The sequence below is a fragment of the Hippopotamus amphibius genome, chromosome 6 (assembly GCF_030028045.1).
Source record: "Hippopotamus amphibius kiboko isolate mHipAmp2 chromosome 6, mHipAmp2.hap2, whole genome shotgun sequence".
Classification (NCBI taxonomy): Eukaryota; Metazoa; Chordata; class Mammalia; order Artiodactyla; family Hippopotamidae; genus Hippopotamus; species Hippopotamus amphibius.
The window spans coordinates 62,760,988-62,783,938 of record NC_080191.1 but is presented as its reverse complement, the minus strand read 5'-3'; the positions used below and the strand labels follow the sequence as shown (position 1 = coordinate 62,783,938).

Below are 22,951 nucleotides of genomic sequence, written 5' to 3'. Positions count from 1 at the left end.
AGTTTGAATAATAATTCTACTGGGCTTCCCTGGTGGTGCAGTGGTTAAGAATTCCCCTGCCAGTGCAGGGGACATGGGTTCGCTCCCTGGGCCGGGAGGATCCCACATGTCATGGAGCGGCTGGACCCATGAGCCACAACTGCTGAGCCCGTATGCCACAACTACTGAAGCCTGCATGCCTAGAGCCCGTGTTCCACAAGAGAAGCCACTGCAGTGAGAAGCCTGTGCACCGTGGCGAAGGGTAGCCCCTGCTCACTGCAACTAGAGGGGGCCCGCGTGCAGCAACGAAAACCCAACACAGCCAATAAATTAATTAATTTTTAAAAAAGAATAATAACTCCACTGTATCTAATGGTGGAAGCATAGGTTATAATATAAATATTATACAAATACAATATATATAATACATAATATAAATCAAATATATTAAATACCTCCCCCATCCTGTCAGAGCTCAGATGTGATAATAATTGCTAGAAAACTTTGGAAATTTCCCAGTGCTATTTAAATTTAAGCTTTGGTCACTCGTCTGGACATTCTTATTTTGTCCTTATCGAATAGAGGTGTACCAAATAAACCCTTCTTGACTACAAAATAAAATTACCCCCCAGTACCACGTTCCTATTCTCCTTACCTAAGTAAAATATATGTTTTACAGATAAAGAAACTGAAGTTCTAAGAGGTTAACTCATCTTTCTAAGGCTACACAGCTAGTGAATGCCAAGCAGAGCTGTGAATCCACTGTTCTGAATCTACCGGAATCTATTCCTTCCTGCTCCCTTGCAGCATCTCCTCCTCTCCCAAGTCTCTGTGAACCTCCCTGCCTTTACTGTTCCGTTGCTTCTCCGTTATCAGTAATTGGCAGTTTTTCATTGAGGCATAGTATCAATAAATGTACAATATTATATAAATTTCAGTGTATAACATAGTGATTCAAATATTTTGTGGGTTATACTCCATTTATAGCTATTATAAACTATTGGTTATATTCCCTGTGGTGTTCAGTATATCCTGGTAGCTTATTTTTTTAATACATAGTGGTTTGTATTTCTTAATCCCCTACTCCTACTCCTATCTTGCCCCTCCCCTAATTGGTATTTACTAGGCTAATTATCACCAGAAAAGAAAACAAAAATACCATCAAACACTCTGAGTATTTTTTGGTAGGACCATTTTTCCTGTTGATTAAGGTGAATCTGAATTTTCTTCTGGTATCCCACAGTATTACCTCAGTATTTTTAAAAGTTATGTCTTGGTAACATTCCCATTTCATTCAGGCCATAAATAAAGTAGATGAATAAAATTAACCTTGAAAGGGGTCCCTTTGTATCATCCTTCAGTACATTCTTCTACATTTTTTGTAACCCTTACCTTGCAGTCCTCAAACCAGTTGACAGAATCCACAAGTCTTTGTTTAGATTTTGAAAGTACTTCATTATGAAGTATTTTCACTCAACACTGTAAAGACCTCTTAACTCCATGAAACCTGATTCTAGTTTGTCTTATCCAGAAATTTCTCTTGCAACAAAATACTCAACTGAATTTAAATCGTTAGCAACAACTACCTTGAATTTCATCAGGAATATCTTTTTCCCTTCTCAGGGTGTCACATTTCCAGCCATGCATGCCATGTGGTCTTCCTGGGCACCCCCTCTTGAAAGAAGCAAGCTTCTGAGCATTTCATATGCAGGTGAGATAACTATTCTTATAAAGATTTTTGCTACAATTTGTCATCTGTCTGTCAACCTTGGGGGAAATGTGTACACCAGAATCATGCAATGTCAGGTGCTTCCTTTGGGGAAAAATTAAGTTTTGAGGGTTTACCTTTGTTATTAATGTTTTTCTTTAGCTCATCAGCGTATAGCAATATGGCTTAACTAACTACTGTCATTTTCTCCATCTGCCATAATTTATTTCAAAACATGTTGCCTTTTTAAGGGATGAGATGGAGCTATATGTAATGAGGTGGATAGAACTACAATCTGTCATACAGAGTGAAGTAAGTCAGAAAGAGAAGGACAAATATTGTATGCTAACTCACATATACGGAATCTAAAAATGGTACTGATGATCTCAGTGACAAGAACCAGGACGCAGATACAGAGAATGGACTGGAGAACTCGAGGTATGGGAGGGGGCGGGGGGTGAAGGGGAAACTGAGAAGAAGCGAGAGAGTAGCACAGACATATATATACTACCAACTGTAAAATAGATAGTCAGTGGGAAGTTGTTGTATAGCAAAGGGAGTCCAACTTGAGGATGGAAGATGCCTTGGAGGACTGGGGCGGGGAGGGTGGGGGGGACTTGAGGTGGGGGAGTCAAGGAAGGGAGGGAATGCGGGGATGTGTGTATAAAAACAGTTGATTGAACTTGGTGTACCCCCCAAAAAAATAATAAAATTAAAAAAAATGCAAAAAAAAAAACAAAAAAAAACATTGCCTTTTTAGATGTTGATATAGAGAATGCTGTAACAAAAGAAAACTGAAAAAAAAAAAAAGCTGGAAAATTGAACACTTTTGTCCTTAAATTGTGATTACTGATTTGATCATCTAATAAACATGTCATGACTTTCAACCCCTCCCTTCAGACACCTTTTTTTCTATGCATTTATTTGCTGTCATTTTTTTTTAATTTTATTTATTTACTATTTTTTGGGGGGTACACCAAGTTCAATCATCTGTTTTTATACACATATCCCTGTATTCCCTCCCTTCCTTGACTCCCCCCCACCTCGACGCTGTCATTTTGATCTATAGGTAAGAGAGCATGAGCTTTATATGTGAATTATAATTTTGCTAGCTCACACACTGAATGAAAACTTTTTGACCTGACTGCTTTTAAATACAGTGGTTGAGAAAGACCTCTCCGTGGTGACTTTTAAACTAAAATCTGCAGGATGAGAATGCACCAGTCATGCAAAGAGCAAAAAGGAGAGCATTCCAGCCAATCAGAACAGCGTGTACAAGGGCTCTGAGGCAGGAAGTAACATAAGGGTTCAAAGCCATGAAAAATCACTGTAGGTGTCTAGAACACACTGAATAAAGGGGGTAATGGCACAAGATGGGGTTAAAGAAATAGACAAGAGCCAGATTACATCAGGTATTACAGGCCACAGGGAGGAATGTAGTTTTGTTGTTGTTGTTGTTTTTCCAAAATACAATGGGGAGACATCAGAAGCTTTTAATTGAGAGAGAGAGACGTGATCCCATGTACATTCTAAGAAGGTTCTTACAGCTATGTGGAGATCGATGTAAGAAATCTGATGAGAAGTTCAAGAATAGGCACTGTCTGTGGTTCCCCTTTGCCTGTTGAATAAAGTCTAAGCTCAAACTAGGGGTCAAGGTTCTTTATGGTCTTCACCACTTCATTTTGGCCACTCTAGACGCTGGCACATAGTGCCTGGTGTGGAGCAGATATTCAGCAACTATTTGACCTGCTTTTCTAGCCTTTCTATTCCTTTCCTTCACCCAATCAAAGTTCCCAAACCCACTTTCTGCTTTCCTGCTTTCATTCCCTTGCTCACCCTGTTACATCAGCCTCTATATCTTCTTTCTTATGGGACCAGATCTTGCTCTTTTCAAAGTCCCACTGCTACTTCTTACACCTTTTCCCGACCTCTAGAGGTCAGAGATAACCTGCCCTATATTTGAACTTCCATATTGCTCTGTGACAACTCAACACTTTCTAACATGTAATAGTTATTTGTTTATATTTACTTCCTATGTAAGACTAAAACTTGGGATCAGAAACAATGTCTGATTATTTTAGCTCCTGCTGTACCTACTAAGATGTCTTCTGTTTGGTGGTTAAAATGAATTTTATTACTTATTTATCTGAAACAATTGTGTGTAATATATTTGGGACAAATTAGGTCACTAAAAGCTTCTTTCTCTTTTCTTCAGGTGTGCTGCAGTGGGTTATGTATAGAGAGCATCTTTGAGCCTTTCCCCAAACACTTGGCTTTCTAACACATTTACTAGTAATGTGGCATTTACTAGCTCGTATTATAATGGGTCTTCTATTGATTGATGCCTTCTAATTCATCAATAGCTACATAATTGTAACTAATGTAACTACACATTAATGTATACATTTTGCATATTGTGGGTTTTCTAGTAGATAATCCCTTAAGAGAATGGATTATTTATATTTACATGGGACTAACTCAACTCCTATAGGATTTGAATGGCTCTTTCATTTTCTCATTGTCTGTTACCCATCTTCTTTAGGCAGTAGACCTGTCCACTCTTTGTTCATTTTTCTCCAAAGTTTACAAACTCTTTGTTGTTGTTCTAGGAGCACAGCTTGGGACAGTAGTTTCTCTTCCTCTTTCTGGAATAATTTGCTTCTATATGAATTGGACTTATGTCTTCTACCTCTTTGGTAAGTTTATTCAGAAATGTAACCTAAATTATAATGTGACAGATCCAAAATGTAATAGTGGCTAATAATGGTTTAAAATATGTATATTCCAATTCACTGCAGTAACCATCTCCTAAACCACAAACTCTGAAACATTTTCTGATAACCTGTTTTTCAAGTTTATGTGATTAAAATGATCTAGCTGAAATGTGACCTGATGTTAATTTTGGAATATTTGTTCAATAGAAACTGCTGTTGAATCACAGAGCAATGGCAGGGTGATACACATATTTAATAAATTAGATTGCCACGTAAACATTTATGCAGGAAATAAATCTGCAATAAAAACAAAAGACAAAAAAATAAACAAAAGCAGATACCTGTGGAAATAATAGATTGTAGACACTTATTTTTTAAAAGGTTTGTCTGGTAGACCCTGATAGGCAGAGTCATGTAGTTGAAAGTTGCTCCCTTCAGGTACAAACTTCCCATTACAAAATAAACAAGTCATGGGGATGTAATGTACAGCACAGTGATATTGTAGTGCATACTTGAAAGCTTCCAAGAGAATAAATCCTAAAAGTTCTCATCACCAGAAAAAAAAAATCTGTCATTTTGTATGGTGACAGATGTGATCCCCACATATTGTGGTGACCATTTCTCAGTGTATATAAATATCAAATAATTATGTTGTACACCTGAAACTTATGTAATGTTATATGTCAGTTACACTGCAATTTTTTTAAAAAAGCTTTTCTTCTTAAAAGTTTATAGGAAATAATAGAAATAGCAGTTATGCTGTTAAAGAATTAGGCGAAGAACTTGAAAACTAAGCTGAAACCAATTTTTCGTTAAGTTTATAATTACATACTTTTTTCACTCACAGAAGTTGCTGTTGATGCATCCCAATTTCATGTCACTGTGATTTGTCTGTTTTAAGGTGCGGTTGGAATCATTTGGTTTACTTTATGGGTCTGGTTCGTTAGTGACACACCAGAAACTCACAAGACAATCTCCCGCTGTGAAAAGGAATACATTCTTTCATCCTTAAGAAATCAGGTATGGACTTGGGCATTTCAAAAATAAACTCAGAATCTTTTTCTCCCTCAGAATTAAGATAGCAGTGTTTTTTTAATAGAAATTTCTTTTGGTGCACACTCAAGGCAAAGTAGAGCAGGCAAATTAAATAAATGTACAAAGTACTGTTTTGTCCATGAAATTTCAATTCTTTCTGGCTTAAATCTATGAAAAATTACTTTTCTAAATCATTTTAAACCTTCTAGAGTAATAATTATCAAGTGAGTCTCCTTTGTCTTCTTAATGAGTAGAAAATATGTTATTTATAAAAGTAATCTTTTTTTTTAGCTCTTTATTGCAGTATAATTGCTTTACACTGCTGTGCCAGGTTCTGCTGTACAACAAAGTGAATCAGCTGTCTTTATATATATATATCCCCATATCCCTTCCCTCCCGAGACTCCTTCCTACCCTCCCTATTCCACCCCTCTAAGTCATCACCCATCCTTGAGTTGATCTCCTTATGTTATGCAGCAGCTTCCCACTAGCTATTTTACATTTGATAGTGTATATATGTCAATACTACTCTCTCACTTGGTCCCAGCTTCCCCTTTGCCCCCCACCCCATATCCTCAAATCATTTCTCTACATCTGCATCTTTAATCTTGCCCTGTTCATTGCAGCACTGTTTACAATAGCCAGGACATGGAAGCAACCAAAATGCCCATCAACAGATGAATGGATAAAGCAGATGTGGCACATATATACAATGGAACATTACTCAGCCATAAAAAGGAATGAAATTGAGTTATTTGTAGTGAGGTGGATGGACCTAGGGTCTGTCATACAGAGCAAAGTAAGCCAGAAAGAGAAAAACAAATACCGTATGCTAACTCATATATATGGAATCTAAAAAAATGGTAGAAAAGAAATCTTATAGCTACATTCTAAGTGTTAGCTGTTAGAAAACTGGTGTGTTTTTATCTGTATTTTAAACGATTGGAATTTAATAAGGACAGCACATTTAGTATTCTATATAATAATATAATATGATATACACCTGTTTGCTCCTCTAGAGTAGCCTTTTAGAAAAAATTTATACTTACTAAAGTAAGATTTGTTTCACTTAATTGAGCACAATAGCAAGTCAGAAATAAAAGTATATCATAATTTAATACAGTAAATTCTCATGCCATGGAGACAAAATATTTGCCTTTTGGTAGGAATAAAAGAAGAACATGAAAACATTAGGAAAAATTAAAATATATTCAGTCTTTTCTTTAGCATTATTAATGGCTTCATAGTCACTTTATTGGTTTAAGAACATAAAATATTTCACGTAAGTCTTTCCTTGACCGTTATTTTATTATTGTTGATATTTTCAATTTTTATATATAGTAAACCAGGTAGTAATTAAACATTTACTCATTCACATTTCTTTTTAAGCTTTAAAATTTGCTACAAAGTTCTGTATAAGCTGCTGAATTTTAAGAAATGTGGCATCCCTTGGTCTCTGCCAAAGGTTGGCAAAAATCTAGAAGAAACCAGTGTAATAAAGAAAGTTATTTTGTGATCTCAGTGTTCTCTGAGATGTTAACCAAATGACTCACCCACTTTTCCCTGCTAAGGAACACACCAAAAGATGTAATGCATTGTAAATGGGTCTTGCCCATTGATATATCTCATATATATACAATGGAATATTACTCGGTCATAAAAAAGAATGAAATTTTGCCATTTGCAACAACATGGATGGACCTGGAGAGTATTATGCTTAGTGAAATAAGTTAGTGTGAGAAAGACAAATACTATGTCTTTTCATTTATATGTGGAATCTAAAAAATAAAACGAACAAATATTAAACAGAAACAGGCTCATAGACACAGAGAACAAACTGGTGGTTACCAGAGGGAGAGGTGTGAGGGCAGAGGCAAGATAGTTGAAGGGGAGTAGGAGGTACAAACCACTAGGTAAAATGAATAAGCTATAAGGATGTAATGTACAGCACAGAAATATAGTCAACATTTTATAATAAGTTCATATGGAGAATAATCTATAAAAATATTGAATTACTCTTTTGTACACCTGAAACTAATATAATATTGTAAGTCAACTATACTTCAGTTTAAAAAAAAAAAAACACGATGTTTTCTCACATTTTCTCAGCATTGACGGTTAACAACTTGCTTCTAAAACTTCATTTTTATCATTATTTTTATGGACTTATCTTTTAGTTTCTTTAGATTTTTTTAAAAGCTAGGTTAATATGTGCCTAAATCTGTCCTTTATCCAAACCTAAGGTTAACCTGTTTTTCCATATGCTTCAGAAATTGGAATATTCAGAAGCAAGAGGAATTAGGGGACTTAGGTTTTATAGAACTCCAAACTGCATTCTTAAACCAGATGACACTAGTTCAAAATATCATAAAATACTGTGTTACATGAAGCTCCACTTTTAAATATTGGATCCAAGAAATGTTCAGCATCTGCTGTACTTCATTCATTCCTTAAACCTTTTTTGAGAGCTTACTATGTCCTAGGTTCTTTTTCTAGGTACTGAGGACTAAAAGGTTAATCTGAGAGAGGAAATGAACAAGGCATGGTTCCTGTGGGACCTGTGATCTCCAGAGGGAGACAGACATAGATGAACAGAATTTCAATATAATACAGGCTCAACAATGCTGTGCTACAGGTTACACAGTACATCTTTAGTACAGAGAAGGCAAGGGTCCTCCGCCAGCCTGGGGACAGATACAACAGGAAAAGCTCTGGTGTTGATGCTCTCTGGTCGAGGACCATTAGCAGCATACCTGTAGTTGAACAAAGAGGTTTCTTGCTTTTTTTTTTTTTTTTAAATATGGAAGCTCCACGAATTTGCATGTCATCTTTGTGCAGGGGCCATGCTTATCTTCTCTGTATCACTCCAGTTTTAGTACATGTGCTGCCAAAGTGAGCACAGGTTTTCTTGCTTTGTTGCAGTGAAAAAGAAAGCACACCATGAGGAACCAAAGTGCATCTCAGTGAGTGTCCAGGGCAGCTTGTTAGAGTTTAGACTTGTGTTAGTTGACTTTGGGGAGGGTTTAAAGAGCCACTGTTTGCTCTGGAATTGGTGCTGTTGAGAAAGCTGTAGCAATTCTGTGGCTGATGATCTTAATTTTTATCTAGAAGGTGGGGCTGAGGCTGTAATTGTTAGAGAAGCAGCAGTCACTCACATTAGCCGGGAGAGGAAGGTTTTGCTCCTTTGTGTGGTTCATACATTCTTTTTTTTTTTTTTTTCAGGAATACATTCTTGCTTTTGTCTGCACTCAGTGGTGATTAAGGAGTAGCCTGTTTGTCTTGTTCCCTCATTCTTACAGAGTGGCTTTTATTCACAGTCAGCAGGAGCACACTGCGGCCCAGCTGTTAGAAGCAGGCCAGCTCAAGGGACAGCAGCCAGGGGCTGCTTGTTTCTTCCTTACTGGTAAAAACTGTATCTGAACCATCTTGAAAGAGAAGTTGGAGTTAACCAGGCAAATTGGGAGAGTGAGAGATATGTGGGCATCCCAGGCCAAGGATGTGGTATAAGCAGAGACAGAAGAGTGAGAGTGATACCTGCCAGTATCACTTTCCAGTGCCAGGACAGTGCCAGGAGTCAGATATTCCCACAGGTAAAAGGCAGAGGCAGAGAGTGGCAGGAGATGTAGGGTGTGGTCAGAAGCCTGGTCACGAGGCGTCCGGTATGTGCCACTGAGGAGCTTAGACTTTATCCTTTAGGCACTGGGATGCCAAGTGAACTGTTTGTAAACTTGAAGTGACAGAGTGAGGTTTTGAGTTTTATAAAGCTTACGCTAACAGCTTTAAGGATAGAAGGTCTGAGCCAGATAACCAGGAGTTCCAGTTAGAATGCTTTCTCAGTTATCCAGCTAAGAAAAGGCCTGTTCTCATAGACAGAAACGTGGTTTCATCCTTACAATAAGTAGATTCTACATTTATGACAGCATGTATAGTTCTAATTCTGATTCAGATATGTTACAGGAGAGGAATAAAATCTTCAGGGCACTCTGCAGGTGAACTCAGAAGGCCAGCTCATGACTAGCTCCCATGAGCTAGACTGCCTATAGCAACTAGGGAGTGCTTTAAGATCATCAACTACTGCTCTGTGTTGAAGATGTCCCCGCCCCCCCTTTTTCTTTTTTTTGAGGTGGAGAAGGAATGATTTATTATTACTTGCAACAAGTAAGGAGAACAGTGGGGATTTTTCCCAAAGCAGTGCCTCTCTCTCTCTCTTTTTTAAAATTGAAGTATAGTTGATGTACAATATTATGTAAGGTACAGGTGTATAATATAGTGAGTCACAATTTTTGAAGGTTATGCTCCATTTACAGTTATTATAAAATACTGGCTATATTCCCCGTATGGTACAATATGTCTTTGTAGCTTACTGTGTACCTAATAGTTTGTACCTCCTTATTCCCTACCCCTATCTTGGCCCTCGCCTCTTCCCTCTCCCCACTACTAACCATTAGTTTTTTTCTCTGTATCTGTGTCAGCTTCTTTTTTGTTGTCTTCACTAGTTTGCTGTATTTTTTAGATTCCACAAGTGATATCATACAGTATTTGTCTTTTCCTTTCTGACTTATTTCACTTAGCATGATGCCCTCCAAGTCCATCCATGTTGCTGCAAATGGCAAAATTTCATTCTTTTTTACAGCTGAGTAGTATTCCACTGTGTATATATACCATATCCTCTTTATCCATTCATCTGCTGATGGACACTTAGGTTACTTCCATATCTTAGCAATTACAAATAATGCTGCTATGAACATTGGCATGTGTGTATCTTTTCCAATTAGAGTTTTTGTTTTTTTCGGTTATGTACCCAGGAGTGGAATTGCTAGGTCATATGGTAACTCTACTTTTAGTTTTTTGAGAAACCTCCATACTGTTTTCCACAGTGACTGCACCAATTTACGTTCCCACCAGCAATGTATAAGGCTTCCCTTTTCTCCACATCCTTGCAACATTTGTTATTTGTGTTCTTTTTGGTAATTGCCATTCTGACAGATGTGAGGTGATATCTCATTGTGGTTTTGATTTGCATTTCCCTGATGATTAGCCATGTTGAGCATCTCTTCAGGTGCCTGTTGGCCATCTGCATCTCCTCTTTGGAAAAATGTCTATTCAGTTCTTCTTTCCATTTTTTAATCAGGTTGTTTGTTTTTTTGATGTTGAGTTGTATGTGCTGTATATATACATTGGATATTAACCCCCTATCAGTCATACCATTTGCAAATATATTCTCCCACTCAGTAGGTTGTCTTTTCATTTTGTTGATGGTTTCCTTTGCTGTGCAAAAGCTTTTAAGTTTAATTAGATCCCATTTGTTTATTTTTGCTTTTATTTACTTTGCTTTAGGAGAGCGATCCAAAAAAATATTGCTACGATTTATGTCAGAGAGTATTCTGCCTATGTTTTCCTCTAGGAATTTTATGGTATTCAGTCTTACATTTAGGTCTTTAATCCATTTTTAGTTTACTTTTGTGTATGGTGTTAGAGAATGTTCTATTTTTTTCTTTTACGTGTAGCTGACCAGTTTTCCCAGCACCACTTATTGAAGAAACTGTCTTTTCTTCATTGTATATTCTTGCCTCCTTTATCATAGATTATTTGACCATACGTGCCTGGGTTTATTTCTGGGCTTTCTATTCTGTTCCACTGATCCATGTGTTTGTTTTTGTGCCGGTAGCATACTGTTTTCATTCCCATAGCTTTATAGTATAACCTGAAGTCAGGGAGCATATTCATGCAGCTCTGTTCTTCTTTCTCAAGGTTGTTTTGGCTACTCAAAGTCTTTTATGTTTCCATACAAATTTTAAAATTATTTGTTGTGGTTCTGTGCAAAATGTCATTGGTATCCTGATAGAGATTGCATTGAATCTGTAGATTGCCTTGGGTAGCATGGTCATTTTAACAATATTAATTCTTCCAATCCAAGAACACAGTATATGAAGATCTCTTTTTTAAAAAATTGTTAAGACATTCTTCCAGTCCAAGAACATGGTATATAAAGGTCTCTTTTTAAAAAAAATTGTTAATACATTACCACTTCACCCACTGAAATTTACTTTCCTCAGTAGATCTGGTATTGGTTTTTTCCCTTTACTTGAAGTCTTAAGGACAGCATGTTTTATAACTGTTTTGCTTCTCTTTTATACTGTTTAGAAAGAGTATGCAATTTTGCAGCCTTATGAAGCAAATGTGGGCTTTGGCTTGAACATTTAGTTGCCCTAACTTAAGAACATGTATTGCATGCAGCTTTTTCTAAACCAATTTGCTTTCACTTGCGTTTGACAGGAAAACATTTTTTTGTGAAGTTGCACATAGAAGATACTCAAATGTTGTTGAGTGACCTTACCCTTCCTATAGTCTAGAAGATCTTGCACATTTGACAGCAAATACATTTTTGTTTTGTCCTTTTCTGCTTCAACTTGTATGAAAAAAAAAGCTGTCTGAGCTATTATTACTAATTTAATGGTACATTCTCTATACAAGATTCAAGACCTCATTGATTGTTCCTTCAGAAATTACCTTACTCAAATATTTGAAGAAAATTTGCTTTCAAAATGTTGGCTGGGCAAATGATCTGAACGGTTAAAAAATTTCCTTCCCAGTATATTTTCATTCATCATCAGTGGCATTTTAGAAGAATGTAGAACTCTGATAAGAACTTTTGTAATGTGCTTTGCCAACATTTAGGTATAATGAAGCCATGGAGAGTGTGTGTGACATTGCTTGACTGACAAGTCACTTCTGACAGTAGCAAGAGAATCATTTCTTAACTAGAGCATCAGAAAAAGCTGTTTTGTACTTTATTAAGGTCTTACCTTCAACTTTTGCTGTCCATTATGGTAGCCACTAGCCCTTATGGTTATTAAATTTTTTTATCAATTTATTTATTTATTTATTTATTTATTGGCTGCATTGGGTCTTCATTGCTATGTGCAGGCTTTCTCTAGTTGCAGCGAGTGGGGGCGGTTACTCTTCATTGCGATGCGCAGGCTTCTCGGTGCGGTGGCTTCTCTTGTTGCAGAGCACAGACTCTAGGCACGCAGGCTTCAGTAGTTGTGGCACGCAGGCTCAATTGTTGTGGCTTGTGGGCTCTAGAGCACAAGTTCAGTAGTTGTGGTGCACAGGCTTAATTGCTTCGTGGCATGTGCGATCTTCCCAGACCAAGAGTCGAACCCATGTCCCCTGCATTGGCAGGCAGACTCTTATTGTGGTTATTAAATTTTAATTTAGATTCATTTAACTGAAAATTCAGTCCCTCAGTCACACTAGCCCTATTGCAAAGGCTTATAATAGGGCTACTGATTACCATATTGGGCAATGCAGGTATAGAACATTTCCAGCATTGTGAAAAGTTGTATTAGACAGTGCTACCTTAAAACCTTGAAGGATTTTTTAAATGTCTGCCACAGATAATTGGATAGTTTCTCCTAGTAACCTTTAAAATTTTACCTTTAACTTGAATGTTTTTATAAATGAAGATTTTTCACCTCTAAAATATAACTTATAATGTGGAAACACTATAAATTGATCTCACAATTCTCGTTAGGAGAAAAGAAAACTGTTGTTTTGTACTCAGTTTACAAATGAACACTGACATTTACATATCATATTCTTCTTTCCAAACCTCTAACTCTGTGGGCCTCATATTCATGTGATAAATAGCTATTGAGATCTTGCTGCATGTCAGGCTTATATGTTGGACCTACGGCTGGTCTTTTCCCCCCCAGCTTTATTAAGACATAATTGACACATATAGCATTATGTAAATTTAAGATGTACAACATGATGATTTGATACATTTATTTATTACAAAATGATGACCACAATGGGGTTAGTTAACACCTCCATCATCTCACATAATTACCATTTCTTTTTTATGGTGAGAACATTTAAGATCTACTCCCTTAACAGCTTTCAAATGTATAATAGAGTATTGTTGGGACTTCCCTGGCGGTTCCAGTGGTTAAGACTCCATGCTTCCACTGCTGAGGTCATGGGTTCGATCCCTGGTCGGGGAACTAAGATCCCGCATGCCAAAAAAAAAAAAAGTAAAAATAATTAATAATAGAGTATTGTTAACTATAGTCACCATGCTATCTATACATTAGAGCCCTAGAACTTATTCATCTTATAACTGGAAGTTTGTACCCTTTGACTGACATCTTCTCTATTTCTCCCACTCTCCAGCCCCTGGCAACCACCATTTTATTCTCTGTTTTTATGAGTTTGATGAGTGTTTATGAGTCTTTTACCCAATACACAGGCATGCAAGACTCCTGCCAGGTCCCTTGGCAAGTTTCTAGATCCCGCTGCCCCCAGAAAAGCACTTTTGTCCATGGATGGATGCCAAATTGTTGTTGGGGCCAGAGGACAGTGGATACCAAGAGGGGACATATTATTTGGCCATCTTGCTGACGTCACTCTCCACATATAGCTGGTTGTGGTTGAGTGATTATCCAAAAACATCAGATTATCAAAAATTCAGCTGATAGACTGTGAAAATATTCCAGTATGGCTCACTTTGCTTCAGTTTTGCTTCATTTGTACAGGCAAGATTATGCCTGAATACTGGTGAAAAGCTACAAAAGCTATTATCAGAGCCATATATTCTTCGAAAATGTCATCATCAGTAAGTGTAAATACATACAACATGAGTCTTAAAATTATTACCTATTTCACACTGAAGTTTATATTTCCAGGAGGGGGGAATACATTATTCAGAATATATTTAGTTTTCAAAGATCAGATACATTTAAGCTCATATCTTTCAACAAAGAAGTGTGATTTCATTTCCTTTGTGAGTTTCAAAGCCATATAAAAAGAGCTATATTCCAAATTCCTTTAAACTCTAAAATCTCTAGACTGGTTTTTTTCCTTCCTCTTGGTCCTAAGATTTTCAAGCAAGGGGTGGCAGGGCACTGGGATGCAGGGGGGATGTTGCAGAATTCTTTAATTACTACAGCAGTGGATCCCAAAGTTTGCTATACTTTGAAATCACCTGGGGATCTTTAAAAAATACTGCCACCGGGCTTCCTAGGTGGCGCAGTGGTTAAGAATCCGCCTGACAATGCAGAGGTCACGGGTTCGATCCCAGCTCCAGGAAGATCCCACATGCCACGGAGCAACTAAGCCCGTGTGCCAAAAAAAAAAAAAAAAAAATACTGCCATCTACCTCCTACCCACCTCCCAACCTGATTGTTTTTAATTAGGTCACTTTTTTTAATTAATTAATTTATCTATTTATTTATTGGCTGTGTTGGGTCTTTGTTGCTGCGTGCAGACTTTCTCTAGTTGTAGCAAGCAGGTGCTAGTCTCCACTGCGGTGCACAGGCTTATTGCAGTGGCTTCTCTTGTTGCAGAGCACAGGCCCTAGGCACATGGGCTTCAGTAGTTGTGGTTCACAGGCTCTAGAGTGCAGGCTCAGTAGTTGTGGTGCACGGGCTTAGTTGCTCTGCAGCATACGGAATCTTCCCGGACCAGGGATTGAACCTACATTCCCTGCATTGGCAGGTGGATTCTTAACCACTGCACCACCAGAGAAGTCCACCAACCTGATTTAATTGGTCTCAGGTGTAATATTGGCCTTGGGTTTTTTTTAAGCTCCCCTGGTAATTCTAAAGTGCAGCAAAGTTTGGGAACCACTGCTGTGTAGAATCGCCAGGGAAGCCTTTTAAAATATACACCTTGGCCTTCCACTCAGAAGTTTGGCTTTGGCTTTGATTCAGCAGACCTGGGATAGAACGCAGCCATCTGTAATTTTGAAGTGTCAAAGATGATGCTGAAGCATAGCTGGAATCAAGAAGCACTGATATATAAAAAAAAGTCCCCTCTCCTTCTCTTCCCCCACATCCCCTACATCTTTGATACATAGTGAGAACACAAGAGCATATCTACTTAGTCACATCAGAAGTTCCTAGAAAAAAGGCCACAGGAAAGTTAATACTGGTTCTTCCTCTTTTTAAAATAATAGTGAACCCTGGAAGCAGAAACAGATTGCTCTAGCTTTTGAGGAAGACACAGCAGAACCTCAGTATATAGGAAATGTAAGGAACTGATTTCCCAGGCCAGTGGTCTTCAGGCTTTTCATGCATCAATAAAGGGCGGGGGGGGTGGGGGGGTGTTAACGATCTGAATATATGCATATTTTTATGGTTATGTACATGCACTACTGTACCTATGTATATTATAAAACATGCAGTTAGACTCTTCAAAGGGTGAATAAGGTGAAATAAACAGTATGTACGTAAAGTTTTGAATTTTAATAGGAAAAACCATTTTATCACTTAAAAGTTAGCAATGATATGTTGTTTAATGGGAGTAGTGTGTTTGAATACGGTGTATTTGATGAGCCTGCCATTATTTTGCCTGGTGAAGTAGCTGGCAAAGGACTCTTGAGGAAAAGTGTCAAGTCTACTATTTTCTTAGTGTTCACTCGTACTTACAGAATTGAGACTTCTTTCTCTCTTCTTTTCTCCTTAAGAATCTTTTGAAGACATTGTTGATTGTGTAGATTTGTTTTAATTAAAACTGGATAATAAAATCCATTTTAAAAGGCAGGTATAAACTGTAATATGCTGTGATACTACACCGAGGGCAGACCAACAAGTAAGGATGCCATTAATCCCTTTTAACGGGGGAGACCATACAATATGTGATGGTCTGACATATTCCAGAGCCAACCTTTTTGTCAAATATTAATAGAGCTTAATTTCTTTTTTTAGAATAAAAGTGAGTATAGATAGAAGATCTATTATGTTTTCCACACCATACTACCCCTGGGATGCTTATACCGTGCTTTGAAGACTGTTACTCCAGATGGCTACATAAAAAACCTTTTATTGCACAGCTTCTATAAATTGTTGTAATTGAATAAAAATTGAAGAATGAAATATGAATTCTAATAGGACTTCCAATTTCTTTCCTTTGCCCATATGTCAGCCTCTGAATTTGATTATTAAACTGTCCTCTATTTTTTTTAGATGGAGAAATTAATGCTGCAGGTGATTTCTGACATTCATAAGGAATATTTATAAGAAATATTTTCATAAGGAAGATTTAGTTTGACATTTTACCTCTAAGATTACATTTCTGTTTTTTCTTCAAATCTGAATCATGGAGATTCTATTGCTGTTGAATATCTTAAAGGAGTTGCTTAAAAATCTGGGATTTATTAACCAAGGTTAATAATCTGTTCTAGATAGAATTTTAGCGGATTAGATACAGATCTAAACATAGCATGAACATAGCTGTAGCTTATCCTAATTACACCTGGGTTTGTTTTTTTGTTTTTGTTTTTTTTTTCAGCTCTCTTCAGAGAAGTCAGTACCGTGGACACCCATGCTGAGATCACTGCCACTGTGGGCTATTGTAGTTGCACATTTTTCTTACAACTGGACTTTTTATACTTTGTTGACTTTATTGCCTACTTATATGAAGGAGGTCCTAAGGTTCAATATTCAAGAGGTAAGAAAAAATAAGCATCTTCTTCTTGTAGAGAGTATACAGAATTTGTTTTTATCTATGTGAAACTCAGTTATTTTGCATCTTCCATTTTAATCTGATATACTAAATTCTAGAGACTGCTCTTTTTAGCCTTGCTTGTTCCTTTCCTCTGTGTGTGTTAACTCTTGGTTCAGGGTATCTTGGCTGGTATCCCCTTTAACTGTGAAGCTGTTACTAGTCCCAGTAACATGCCAGGATCTCAGATGACAAAGGCAGGTGGTACCATATTCCCTTCTAAAAGAGATGGTAGCCCAACTCTACTGGCAACCGAGAGGGGCGCTAGGAGACATAAGGTTCTGTACAGAGATTGTTCTGCAGTGTTATCTAGGCGTTGGCAGAGCTATAGTTGCAAAGCTATATAAGACAGACCTCCCTGAAGTGTTGGTAAGGATATGGAGAAATTAGAACTCTTATACATTGCTGGTGGGAATGTAAACTGGCACAGCCACTGTGGAAAAAACTATAAAGTGATCCCTCAAAAAACAAATAACTTGCACACAAGCCTTCATGATAGAACTATTTGCAAGAGCCAAAAGGTGGAAACAACACAAATGTCCACCAGGAGATGAGTGGATAAATAAATATCGTATACACATACAGTGGAATATTATTCAGCAATTAAAAGAAATGAAGTACTGATACATGATACAATATAAATAAACCTTGAAAGCATTGTACTAAGTGAAAGAAGTCAGACATAAAAAGTCACATATTGCATGATTTCATTTATATGAAATATATAGAATAGGTAAACCCATTGAGACAGGAAGCAGATTGGTGTTTGAAGGGGGATAGGAGGAGGGAGACATGAGAAGTGATTGCTTAATGGGTACAAGGCTTTCTTTTGGGGTGATGAAATGTTTTGGAGCAATAGAAGTGGTGGTTGTCCAACATAGTGAATTTACTCAAGGTCACTGAATTGTATACTTTAATATTATTTTTTTTGTGTGTGGATTTCACCTTAATGAAAAAAAAGAAGACAAAAAAAATAAAAATAAAAAAGACAGACCTCCCTAAAACTGCCAGTTCCTTTGGAACTCATCAAACTGAGGCAATTCCTATTATCTCTATGTTGACAGATTTTGTCTTTAAAGAGATTGAAGAAAAACCTAAAGAGAAGGAGGCACAGTTTGTAAGGAAAATTGGTAGTGGTTTTGCCTTCAAAATGAAGAGTAAATCAAAGATGTAAATGGTTGGAGCTAAAATGATAAAACTCTTAGAAGTGTACATCTTTGTGACCTTGGACTAGACAAGCAGTTTCTTACATATGACACCAAAAGCACACATGACCAAAGGAAAAAATAGATAAATTAGGCTTCATTAAAATCAACAACTTTTGTGCCTCAAAGGACACTATCAAGGATGAAAACCTATTGAATGGGAGAAAATATTTGCAAATCATATATTTGATAAGGATCTAGTATTCAGAATATATAAAGAATTTATATAACTCAATAATAAAAAGATAAATAACCCAATTTTTTAAATGGGCAAAGGATATGAATAGACATTTCTCCAAAGAAGATATGCAAATAACCAATAAGCCCGTGTAAAGATGCTCAACATCATTACTCACTACAGAAATGGAACTCAAAACCATAATGAGATACCACTTCTCACCTATTAGAATCAAAAAGCCAGAAAATAACAAGTGTTGCTGAGGATGTAGAGGAAATGGAACCCTCATACATTGCTGGTGGGGATGTGGTGTAGCCACTATGGAAAACAGTTTGGCAATTGCTCAGAAAGTTAAACATAAAGTTATTATTATAAACCAGAAATTCCATTCCTGGGTCTATACCCAAGAGAACTGAAAACATATGTGCACACAAAAACATGTATAGGTACATGTACACAAAAGTTCATAACATTATTATTCATAACAAAAAAGTAGAAACAACCCAAGTGTGTATCAGCTGATGAACAGATAAACAAAATATGATATATTCCACAGTGGACTATGACTCAGTCACAAAGTGGAAGCCCTGGAAGTGAAGCAGCAGCCTCGGTGGTGAATGTAAAGATATCAAGGCTGACTGCACAGCTGCATTGGTTACATGGACTTAGAGCTGTCAAGACTGTTAGAGTGCACCGTTCAGTCACCTCACTTCCAAAGCATGCTGAAAACATTGGCCACGTGGACCAAACCTTAAACTTCACCCAGACAGCTAAGCTGTGAAGAACTCCTCTGGCTACTTTTGAAAAACGAGATCTGTTATATATCAGAAATATATCCACCAATTGCATTGACAGAAGTTAAACTGAAATGAGGCTTTACCGATAGCATGGGATAGATTTGTTGCTAGCAACCTTGTTTTTCCTAAGCTCTCTTAGGAAAGCTTGGATAACACAGCTTGAGTGTAGTCTCCTACCATAGTGACAAATTGCATTTAAATTTAAAGATCATTCCACTGATGCTTCTATTTGAAATTTTCCCATGAGAACTATAGAAAGAATGAAATATCAATAGCTGACTGGTAATTAATATATGTACTTAATTGCCTTCATTTATTTTTCATTAATTTTTTTTGTTCTATAATGAGAGACTTTAAAACCAGAATCTTTTTTCTTGCATTTTCATCCCAAAAAAGGCATTTTCTTTCTGAATCAGAATTAAAAGAAATGTGAATAGAGTTTGAAAATGTCTCTTGTTGTATAGAAGCCTCTTTTTTAATGTATTATTTTTCCTTGAAAAATCAGCATATTACATTCATGAAATGGCCTTTGTTCAAAATAAAGCTTACTTTGAGAAGCATTGTATTTAGAATTATAATCTTATTAATTAACAATTTTAAAGCTCTTGATCCTTTGTTACAAGCTTGCTTTGTTACATAAGTTTAGTTTCACTACCTATCATCACTTTTTTTTCCTCTTTCTTTTTTTTTTAATATTTATTTATTTGGTTGCACACGCTTGTGGGATCTAGTTCCCTGACCAGGGATCGAACCTGGGCCCCCTGTGTTGGGAGCACGGAGTCTTATGCACTGTGCACCAGGAATGTCCCTATCACCACTTTTCTTTTCTCCTAGTTTTGTCCTAGTGTGCCTATTTCTTATAGTTCAGTGAGAGTTGAAGCAATATCTGTTAACCTATTTTGGATATTAACATTCTGGAATCGGGTTTTTTAATAAATAAATACAAGGAACCATATCCTTGAACAGAATGCTTAACAACTGTGGAGGATACCCATGGATATATAAATGTTGAAGATTTTAGCAGTTTTAGGTTGTCAGGAGAGTTTTTACCATTGGACTTTTAAGTGGAAAAATTCAGTAACGCTGATGAATTATCGGTTTTATCCCACCAGAGGACAAGGCCAAGATGAGAAAATTCTCTTCTCTATTTGCTGCAGTTCATTCATGTGTAGATGAATGACAGATGTGATCCCACTATGCAGAATTCTAAATGGAATAAAATCTAAAGAGGAAATTACTCAGCTTAATACCAGAAAGAAACAAAAATCTTCAGCCACAGAAGTAGAACTGGAAGCATGCAACATCTGAAAATAGACCACAAACTATGATGAAAAGAATTAAATCTTTTCTTAAGCACACTTAAATTTAAAATATTAACAAATTTTGCTGATCTGTACCATTAGTGATGCTTAGATAGAATTATTACCAAATTTAAATATCAATGTTAAAATATCTTTCTACCTTTTTTGTGTTTGTAAATCTCTAACAGGTGTACCCATCTCTCTCAGACTATAAAAAACTTTTGTTTTTAGCAGAATTGGGCCATTTAGGCTTGGCACCTCAGGTTTGTGCTTAAGGAAAAATGAATAGAGGAAAGAAATTTCTTTTTTTTTTTTTTTTAGTATGTTTTCTTCATTTTACAGAGTTTGTGATTTCCTAAAAAGCTGACTGTAGAATCATTTCCTACAAAGCAAATAACACATTTCCATGATAAATTCTGTTTCATATCTCATAGTATTTTCATTTTGTTTATGTGGTGATGCAAAGTAAAAGAGAGGAAAAAATAGAGCTCTCTCTGTCACCTCATTGCCTTTGTCCTCTGCTCAAAGCACGAGTGCCCCAGGCACTTTTTTAACTTTTAACATCTTCTTTATTTTGTGTACTTTAATTTCAGAACAAAATAAACAAAAAAGCAGGATACACAACATCCAAACCCCGTGTCAAATGTGGAAAGGGATAGGGCTTAAGGCCCTTGTATCCTGCCTTAGACAGAAGGACAGAAATAAAACCACTAGATGTCAGAAGAGGGAGCCAGGTGGGCCAGGGCCACTGGGGCTGCTGCTAGGGGAGCCATGGGGACCACCATACAGAGGAAACAAAGTCTGCAGGTAGAAACTCCTAATCTACTTCTTCCATGTGGGAGGCATCCTCGTCATCCTTAAGGTGGGGGAATCTTGGGACTTCCCTGGCGGCACAGTGGTTGAGAATCCGCCTGCCAATGCAAGGGACATGGGTTCAAGCCCTGGTCTAGGAGGATCCCACATGCCACGGAGCAACTAAGCCCATGTGCCGCAACTACTGAGCCCACGCACCGCAACTACTGAAGCCTGCGTGCCTAGAACCCATGCTCCACAACAAGAGAAGCCACCGCACTGAGAAGCCCACGCACCACAACAAAGAGTAGACCCCGCTCACCACAACGAGAGAAAGCCTGCACGCAGCAACAGAGACCCAGCGCAGCCCAAAAAAATAATAAATAAATAAAATTGAATTTAAAACAAAAAAAGGTGGGGGATCTCACGAGGAACAGCAGCACTGGCTCCTCTGCTGTCACTTCATCAGTGCCCAGGCCCAGGTTGATCATGCAGTAGATGGAGTTGGAGTGGGTCGGGGGATCCTCAAGAGAGAAGCCGGAAGAGAGCAGTGCAGTTTCAAACAGCACCTTCATGGTGCTCACTTTAGAATAATTCATTAAGCTGTACATTTGACTTACGTGGTTTTCTCTGAATTTTATTTTATAATAACAAATATTTTTAAAATAAATAAATGAAAACCATCCCATGGGGAATATCCATAAGCTAATAGGAAGATGTCTTCTCTCACTGAAGCTACAGCCCAAGTCCCAAAATAACATTCAAAATTACCCTGAGCAGACTGGACTGTGTGGACCTCTGGTTCCCTCTGAGACAGGCTGTCTGGGACTGCATTGAACTGAATCCCATAATCCTTCTAACCAAATTTATTGACTATGTTATATAAAAACTAATAGAATATTGCTGTGTATTTTTTTTTTTGCTTTCATGTTACGGTGGGTGGTGGGTGTGTGGGTGTTATTTTGGTTCTTCCTGCCTCCATAATTAACCCTGGATCTTCTTATTCCTTCCAGAATGGGTTTTTATCTGCAGTCCCTTATTTAGGCTCTTGGTTATGTATGATCCTGTCTGGTCAGGTTGCTGACAATTTAAGGGCAAAATGGAATTTTTCAACTCTATGTGTTCGAAGAGTTTTTACCCTTATAGGTAGGTAAAAACGAATCAGGTTTTCTTTTTGGTTTACAATTATTTATTGTGTTTACAATGCAAGGCAAAATAAAAATGATAATATTAGTCATTTGTTCGCATATTAAAACAATATATTTTAACGCATGCAGTGCATGTCTATATGAGACGGTTCTTTCTGAATGATGCATTTTGAGGATTAAGATTTATAATATCCTATTATTTCTACCATACTCTTATAATTATAAAAAAAAAAATGACTTGCTTTGCTGAAAAATCTTCCCCAGAAGTTAATAAATCACTTTGTATTCAACTCTGTTTGCAATGAAGATAAGATTTTTAAGTCTCCATCCCCTTTCTATTTTAAATTTCAATCAAAAATATATACTAACATCATTATATCAAATGGGGAGGTATAAACGAAAGAACTCAAAGGAACCTTAAATAATCATGTGTTTCAGACTCTGATTTCAGAAAAATTTAAAACTATTCAGGACAATTATTCAAGTAAATAGAGAACTTTGAAGGCACTGATGACTGTACTTCAGTAATTACATTGTAAAAGGACCCTGTTCAGGGTAATTCTGAAAACACCTCCTGAGCACCTACG

The 22,951-nt window shown here is 37.1% G+C and overlaps 1 protein-coding gene and 1 non-coding gene across 2 annotated transcripts in view; one reads left to right on the top strand and one right to left on the bottom strand.

Annotated features, from left to right (window-relative positions):
• SLC17A5 (solute carrier family 17 member 5) overlaps nucleotides 1–22,951 on the top strand; it is a 57,312-nt gene that overhangs the window by 16,031 nt on the left and 18,330 nt on the right. The window contains exons 4-8 of the mRNA XM_057740040.1: nucleotides 1,603–1,690; nucleotides 4,297–4,383; nucleotides 5,303–5,421; nucleotides 16,731–16,889; nucleotides 22,230–22,362. Coding sequence (XP_057596023.1) covers nucleotides 1,603–1,690; nucleotides 4,297–4,383; nucleotides 5,303–5,421; nucleotides 16,731–16,889; nucleotides 22,230–22,362 — 586 coding nt within the window. The remainder of the gene's footprint in view (nucleotides 1–1,602; nucleotides 1,691–4,296; nucleotides 4,384–5,302; nucleotides 5,422–16,730; nucleotides 16,890–22,229; nucleotides 22,363–22,951) is intronic.
• Nucleotides 8,230–8,335, bottom strand: LOC130856177 (U6 spliceosomal RNA). The gene has a single exon (XR_009054474.1). It is a non-coding gene; the product is annotated as a U6 spliceosomal RNA (small nuclear RNA).